The 8424-nt window shown below is 35.4% G+C and overlaps 1 protein-coding gene across 3 annotated transcripts; it reads left to right on the plus strand.

Annotated features, from left to right (window-relative positions):
- The first annotated feature begins 1401 nt into the window (after positions 1-1401).
- LOC103958625 (L10-interacting MYB domain-containing protein) lies at positions 1402-4890 on the plus strand. Of its 3 annotated transcripts, none has more exons than XR_007253194.1 (4): positions 1402-1562; positions 1782-1900; positions 4128-4647; positions 4813-4890. XR_007253194.1 is itself a non-coding variant. In XM_048570430.1 (4 exons), the coding sequence occupies exons 3-4, from the start codon at positions 2840-2842 to the stop codon at positions 3844-3846; spliced, it is 849 nt and encodes a 282-aa protein (XP_048426387.1). In that variant the 5' UTR covers positions 1402-1562; positions 1782-1900; positions 2826-2839; the 3' UTR covers positions 3847-4050. The 3 variants fall into 3 exon arrangements, 2 of the variants coding, with proteins under 2 accessions (XP_048426387.1, XP_048426386.1); XM_048570430.1 differs by lacking the exons at positions 4128-4647; positions 4813-4890 and adding exons at positions 2826-3169; positions 3328-4050; XM_048570429.1 differs by lacking the exons at positions 1402-1562; positions 1782-1900; positions 4128-4647; positions 4813-4890 and adding exons at positions 1970-3169; positions 3328-4050.
- Positions 4891-8424: the final 3534 nt, after the last annotated feature.

The following is an 8424-nucleotide window of genomic DNA, read 5'->3' on the forward strand; positions in this document are numbered from 1 at the left end:
AGGATGGGTGTGGATGAGTGTTTGATGGTTGGGAAGTGGTGGAATGGCTGATTGTATCTCTAGGTTGAAGAATGGTGTTTTGGGGTCAATGGATGGGGCTGGAATAGAATGGACGAATTTTGATGATGAATGAGTGATGTGAAGGGTTTGTGAAATTTCTCAATGCCTTTGTGATGCTTGCAGCTGCCTTATTTATAGGGCTAGGAAGGGTTTAGAACTTAGTTGAAACCAAAAGGTTTTGTACTAGAAATTCTATACATGAACCACTTAAAGGATAATGTGTGTAGCTTGGACAAGGTAGGAGACAAGATAGGACGGCTAGTAGACAAGGTAGGACGGCTAGTGACAAGCTAGGACGGCTAGGAGACAAGGTAGGACGGCTAATGACAAGCTAGGACGGCTAGGAGACAAGCTAGGACGGCTAGTGACAAGCTAGGACGGCTAGGAGACAAGCTAGGACGGCTAGGAGACAAGGTAGGACGGCTAGTGACAAGCTAGGACGGCTAGGAGACAAGCTAGAAATTAGGCACCATGTGTGAATAGATAAAGCCTTCTAGAAATAAGGTTTTTAGGCCTCCTTGCAGCTCCCTAACTGAATTCAAGCCTTCAAATTCGTCCATCCTCATGCCTCCATGCTTGCACTATCCAATCTTGGCCCAAAAATGCTCTAGAATGCTCCAAATTGCTTCTTTTTGCATACTTTGACACTAAAACCTGAAATTGCACGAAAATGACTTTAAACACTAAACTAACTGTTGTTTTAGCTAATTAAATGCAAGAAAACAAGCTAACTAAGTAGCATAAATATGCTCCTATCATGAGAAGGTCACTAGTTTGCATGTGGTGTTTTAAAACAAAACATGAAATTGCATTAGCATGGCTATTACACACACTACACTTCAAGGATGATTAAAAGGTTGCTGTTAACATTTGAATAAGGAAGATGAGCTTGGATTAGCTTGTTTGGTGCTAGCTAAGGTTCTTGATGATTTGTTTTCTTGAATGAAATTCTATGAGGGTCACATAGTGGGGAGCTAATGTTTTTCATGTTGCTACTTTTTCATGTTTTCTTTGTTTTGCTCGAGAACTAGCAAAAGCTAAGTGTGGGGGTATTTGATAAGCTTATATTTATACATATTTTATATCAAATTCACTTGTCTTTTCTTAGTTAGTTCCTTAGGGCCTGTTTGGTATTGGATTTGAGTCCAAAGTTTTTAACTCAAAAACAATTTTTAAGTTTTAAAGTAAGAAAACCCGTTTGGTAAGCCCATTTTGCAAAACTGGACTAAAAAAAATTTAAGAACAGCCCATTATAATTTGAAAACAACAAAATTTAGGTTTTAGTATTTTTTTTTTCTTCACAGATTCAGATCGCAATGGAGGTCTGAGTGACCTGCGCTGCACAGACCACGATCAAGCCTTCCGCCTCACCAACCACGAACAACCAAGAGATTCCGGCCAGTAGGGTGAAGGTTCCGGCGAATAGCTTTAAGCTTCGAATCTCTGAGTGGTTGATTGGGGACGAGACTGGGCCATTCTCTTCACTGTCAGGAACGATCACGGTAATGGGTCTTTCTCTTACTATTTTGTTTGGTTCCTCGGAATGGAGAAAATGATCAGAAAGTTGGATTTATGTGTTTTATGTGTTGGGTTGTGAGAAATTGAGTTTATATATCTAATTGGTGTGATTCATTTATGTACTGTATATATATTCTGAGCAGCGAAGTAGAGCCAGTGTGGCATTGCAAATCACAATCCAAACTGATCGATTTCGGTTCCAGGAAGAACAAATACAAGCTTTTGTTCATAAGGACATCGAATCGGACTCAGTCATCTTCGTTCTCGATGAAGAGCGTTCTGGACAAGCCTTATTAGCTTAAGAATCCGATCATCGAACAAGGTCCTCCTCCTCATCTTCTCTGTTCTTTGATATATATATATATATATTAAAAAAAAAAAGAAGAAAAAAACCATGTTTTAATGCTTTGATTCTTCACCACTCGCATTTTACCTAGTTAGTTTCAGAAAAGGATTAGGAACCACCATCTGGTTGTGATTAATTTGCATGAAAAGTGTATTAAAAAATCCATTCTTTGTTAGTCTGATGGTCATAATTTGCTATCCGTTTTTCCATTCAAACTCAACTTTTGAGGAGTTTTTGGAAGTGGGGTTTGTTTATTAGATGGCTAAGAGCTTAAAATCATACTTTTAAGTTGGATTTTTGCTATCTTGAATCGATAGATGGCACGAATTAGCTGATGGGTTCAGATCCTTTTTTTATGCTGACATGGTAAATATGTGGTTGGTTACAAAATTCATATGGTTGCTTGTTTCATAGAATGGATTTCTAACATTTGCTACATGTATGTAGCAAGTAATATTATGTGATATACTTGTTTTATTGGATGGGTCTTTGGAGTAGCCTAAATGTCAAATGTTTGAGTTCAAAAATGAATTTTTCATATTTTCTTTGTGAATGCTTTAATGATAGACTTGGTCTTTGAATTACGTTGTGTTTTTTAGCGATGGTTCTTGTTTGGATTTAATAATAGAAGTCTCGTTTTCATTTTGATCTTTGAATTAAGTCGTATAGTTATGCTTGTGTCTTTGGAAGAGGTAAATGAGTTACTCTTAGGTCAAACTACTCTTATTTTGTTTGATATTCGCATGCATAAAATGCCTTTTTATTTATCATCTAGTTCGTGAAAACTGAGTATATAGTACATACTACATAGAACTGAGTATATATGTGTTTTGTACATTCATAAGTGAATGTAGCTTTTAGCTTTGTATTAATTTCGATATTTTTGTTTACATTGTTCTAGTACGTGTTTGAGAGATGTCAAACAAGGACTTTGAAAATGACCTTGATGATAAAGCTAATTGGCCAAAACCTATTGAAGGCTACTTCATTAGTATGTTGTATGAAGAGACAAAAAAAGGCTTGCAAACCAACACTTTAGAAAAGAATCAGTGGGATGCGATTGACATGAAGTTGTTTGACAAATATGGTAAGAGATACACTCGTGAAAAATTGAAGCAAAAATATAATCGGTTGCGGAAGATTCACCGTAAGTTTGCCAAGCTTGTTAATCATACTGGGATGGGTTGGGACCCTGTTGCAAACACTGTTCAAGCATCGGATGAAGTTTGGGCAGCTTATATTAAGGTATATATATTATATTATATAATGTATTTTCTTTATAGATATGCATTATATAATATTATTTTCTAAGTGTGTCAACCTATATTAAAATTTTACAGAAAAACAAGTTTGCTAGCCGTTTCCGTAGCAAAGGGTGTTCTCATTATGAGGTGCTTGGATAGATTTTCAATAATACCACTGCTACTGGTCAAATGCAGTATGCATCCACCAATTCTCCTCCAAATTCTGATTCTGAGAGAGAGTTAGAAGCTGGGTTTCTTACCACTGATGCACACATTAAACAAAGTACCGGAAGTGGTTCAAGGGCATTTAGTGAGGGACATGAAGGAACCAGTACCAAACGTTGTGCTCTTTTTCCTCCAAGTGATCTTTCCTCGAAGTCAAAGTCATCCAAGTCAACCAAAATGGATGAAGCTATTGCAGCTTGGGCAAAGTCACTTAATGCCAAGACTGATGCTACATTGGAAAAGGTTAAGCGTAAAAGAGAGAGGGAAGTATCCTCCCCATTGAGAAAGTTAAGTACCATTGAAGATTGTATGGAAGTACTTAAGGGCATGGAAGATATTGATGATACCGCTTATTTGAAAGCTTTGGAGAAGTTCACTAGCTCGGATTGGAGGAGGATGTTTATGAAGATGTCTGAGTCGAGGAAAAAATTATGGCTCAATAGTCTAAAATGAATAGTTAGTTTGTGAGTTGATTGTTAGTTAGTGTGTTGATAATATGATAAATTTGCTTAGAATTAATTATAAGGGTTAGCAAGATGACTATGGATATGCTTTTGTGTTTGGTATTGAGATCTTTTGCTTTAGGATGAACTATAATTAAATGAGTATGGAAATGACTAGTTTTAGTAATATGATTAATGTTATGTTATTATCTTATAGTATTGTCTTGTCACTTTGTTTAGCTATTAATTACTTGATAGTTGTAGAATATAATTATTGGTTTGTCTATATAGGATGGATTCAAATGAAGTGGACAACACTGGTTCAAGTTCAGAAAGTGATTCATCATCTGATTTGGATGATTCACTTGGAGAGTTGCTTTTAGTCACAAGATTATATGATCATTACTCATGTTTAAATAAAGAGCCATGCATGACTTCACATTTTTCGAGCCGCCAATATGTGATAGAATTATTGAATGGACATCCACAGAGGTTATTTGATATTGTAAGGATGGATAAAAACACATTCAGAAATTTATACTCGACATTGAGAGAATTGAACTTTCTACAAGATGATAGATCAATTTGTGTGGAAGAGGCCGTATGCATGTTCTTGTTTACTATCAGTCATACAATCCAGAATAGGGTAATTGCTGAAACCTTTCAACATTCAAAAGAGACTGTGTCAAGACAATTTAACAGAGTTCTCAAAGCAATATGTCGACTTGGTACTCGTATAATTCAACCTCCAAATATGGATGCGACACCTTCTGAGATTTTGGGAAATCCGAAGTACGACCCATGATTTCAGGTAATATATTTATAAAGTACATTTTATTATTTAGTTAGATCATGATCATTATTTTCCTATAAAACCTAGAAAGATACATGTTTAAAGCTCTAGAATAACAACTTAGGTTGAAGTAAACTATATTTTGTGTACTAACATGTTATTATTTGAATTATAAAATGGTAGAATTGCATTGGCGCTATTGATGGAACACATATCAGTGCATGGGCTCCTTCATCAAAACAAATTTCATACCGAGGTAGAAAAGTTAGTGTGACACAAAATATTATGTTGGCATGTTCATTTAACATGATGTTCACATATGTCTACACCGGATGGGAAGGAACGGCTAATGACTCAAGAGTGTTGATGGATGCAATAACAAGAGAAGAGAATAGGTTTCCAATGCCTAAAGAAGGTATGAAGTCATTGAAACATATCAAATTACTTGTATTTTCTTTCTTATTGTATTTGGCTCAAGTGAAATACTTATATGCATTGTTCTTGGAATAGGAAAATATTATGTTGTTGATTCCGGCTATGCCAACATGAGTGGGTTTCTTGCACCATATCGCAAAGTGCGTTATCACTTGCGTGATTTTAGAGGAAGAGGTAAACGTCCAAGAGGAGCAATGGAATTGTTCAACTTTAGGCACTCATCACTACGTAATGTTGTTGAACGATGCATTGGAGTGCTTAAGAATCATTTTCCTATTCTAAAGTTGATGCCAAATTATCCAATTAGGAAGCAAAGACGCATTCCCATTGCATGTTGTGCCATGCACAATTTCATTAGAATGCAATCAAGGAATGATACTTTGTTTCAACAATTTGAAGACAATGATGTTGATGTGGTAGATGAAGAAAGCTCGGGGACGAATCAAGAAGGGGAAAACATGCATTTGAATGACGACAATGTTATGAATGATGTTAGAGACCACATAGCTGGATCAATGTGGCCTGATTATGTCAATAACAATTAGTCTCAAAGTTTATTGGTTTTCTAGAATGTTTTAATGTAATATTTATTGTCTTAAGACTTCAAGTTTAATTTGATTACCGAGCATATAGGTGTTGTATTAGCACATGAATATCAAAATAGTACGTTTAAGGTTTAATTTCATATGGTTTGTATATCTTAAAACAAATACATAATTGAAAAAAAAAATTGTTGTTTTTAAGAGTTAAACCAAACAAGTTTTCAAATTTTTAGATTCAAAAATAGTTTTTAAGTTCAATGCCAAACACGTTTTTGAAACCTAAAAGAATCTGTTTCTAAGAAATGTTCTTAAAAGTTAGTTTTAAGAACAATTCAAGTTGTTGAGTAGGATACCAAACAGGCCCTAAAATTCCTCTCTTTTTTTATTTTTATTTTTAATAAGAAGAATGTTTGGTTTCATTGTATATTACAAAAAATTCAAAAAAATACGAACAAAAACTATACAAGTAATTCATTTAATTTAATTTCAGGGCGAAGAATTTCTTACCTGCATTGCTTTTTGCTCCTCTAGGTTATGACCAAAACTCGTCCGCGAGTTTATCGGCAGTGAAAGATCAAGGCTTTATGGCTCAATGGGTTTAGATTTGGCTAAAGATCGAGGCTTTGGATCGAATTCGAGCAGCCAACAAAAGCTTCAGCCCGTCCCTTTTCTCGTTGGAGTTTTGCTGAGTGATGACAGCCTCTGTCCAGTGCAAGGTTCCCAACTGTTTGCCTGTTCTGTTCTTTTGTTCTATTGTTGGGAAAATTGCATTTCAGCCCTGCAATGCTAGTACACCAACTTTTTAAGCTAAGGTAAATTTTATAAATTATATGGCACATCCTATGATTTACAAATTGATTTTAAAAAGTTGATATACCTAAAATTACTTTTGAACTCATTGACATTATTTTGGCTAAAGTATATTTGACTTATAATTGTTAAAAAATTTGGAAAATCGATTGTATAAAAGTATTATTGTGTAAGGGAAGTGTTATTGACACTTCAAAAATCTTATTCTACACTCCACACAAGTGTATTTTTCTTTCCTAATATAGAAAGTTTGGAGTGTAGAATGAGATTTTTGGAGTGCTAATAACAATTCCCTTATGTAAAGGGAAATTTTATTTAAATACATGTAACCTCTTTCTACCCCCAACTTAAATTTTAGATGTTAATTGTCTTTTTTACCCCATTGCATAATTACCATCAAGTACAAGATGAAATTAATAATAAAACTAAAATTTATCAATAAATCCACACACTATAATTAAACTCCACCATGACTCCTTGTTTATCTTATGTTCATTTCGGCTAAAACCCTATAATTTTTATAGAGAAAAAAAAGTTTTTTTCAGTCCGAGGAAAGTTCTTCTATCGTCTATGCAACATTAGCTGTTGATAAGGAGTTGCAACTAGACAAGGTGAAAGAAAAATGTTAGTTTCCAACTGCAAGCTTTCAATGCACTTTGAGGATGCTGTGGTGAGATTTCTTCAAGCATCGTATACACACATAATTGAAAAGTTGGTGTTTGTGGAACTTTTCAAAGCCAAAAAAAAAAAAAAAAAAAAAAAAACAAAGGGTACTCTCTCTTTCATTTAGCATGAATGGTCCCTTGCATGTCGATCAGTGCAAACCTTGCTATGAAGGTACCCAAGTCCATTATAAGATAAAGCCGCTCCACCCCCCAACCGAAACACCCACTTGAGCTTCATCATTACTGCTTCCAACAACCATTGGTACTGTTGGACCTCTTGACCTCCATCTCTGTCTTGCATGCTCGTTCTTCACGCCATTACACAACCAATTTCTTGAAAACTCTGTCTGTAGACTGAACATCCCTGAAGCATCAAACACTTAACAACTTGAATTTGATGCACAACTACTGTAACTACTTGGTGTTGGTGATGAGAGAGAGAGAGAGAGAGAAAGAAACCATGTGTATGCGTATGTGTATATGTCGGGGATGGCAACCATGGAAACATGAAGGAGGTTGCATTTGCAGGCATGGGAAATGCTATAAATAGGTGTAAAGATTATTTTACATTTTAAATTGGGTTTGGGAGGATAGTTTAGGTAATAACTCTGGGTTTAAAGATATATTAATTCTTTAATAAAAATTAATATGGGTGTAGATAGTAAGTTGGGTGTAAAGAGAGGTTACATGAGTTCACATAAAATTTCTCATATTTCATTTAAATCAACAACTCCAAATAGTAATGAATGAGTAATGGTAACAATAAATTATGACTTGCCTCACTAATTTGAGGTGTGTAGTAAGGTACGGAATGCCTCGTCAAATATAAACCCCACAAATTTGGCGTGAGAAAGATGAGCATCCACGGTTGATAGTATTTTGGGATAGTTGTGGAATAAAGGAGGTTAGGGCTTCTAGTGAAGATGGCAACTGAAGGTGAAGAGGGACTTGAGGCAATGATCAAGGAGAGGGAGGTTAAGCTTGAGGGTTACGGTTTTCTTATATCGCTCTACTTGTTGTGCTTTACCTCTCAAGTGTATCGATGGTCTCAATTCATAGACGTAGGAACTCTTCAAAACCCTAGTTAGGGAATCCCTTGGTCTTCTCGTCTCTTCTTGTTTTGTCAAGTCTTCCCTTCTATTTTTCATTATTGTAGCTACATCATAGAGTAATACTTTGGAGAGTCAGTAGCTTCGTGAAAGCTAGATAAATCGCTAAGCCCAAAGCCTTCTTTTTCCTGCATGAAATTTCACAACAAAGCTCTATATTTTATTATGCTTCTCTTTGTTTTCTCCCTTAATTTCATGCACGAGCTTTAAAGGGCAAGGTTATTCCAGCATAGA

Source organism: the organism of the source record quoted next, unplaced genomic scaffold (genome assembly GCF_019419815.1).
Source record: "Pyrus x bretschneideri cultivar Hongxiangsu unplaced genomic scaffold, Pyrus_bretschneideri_v1 Contig53, whole genome shotgun sequence".
Lineage (NCBI taxonomy): Eukaryota > Viridiplantae > Streptophyta > Magnoliopsida > Rosales > Rosaceae > Pyrus > Pyrus x bretschneideri.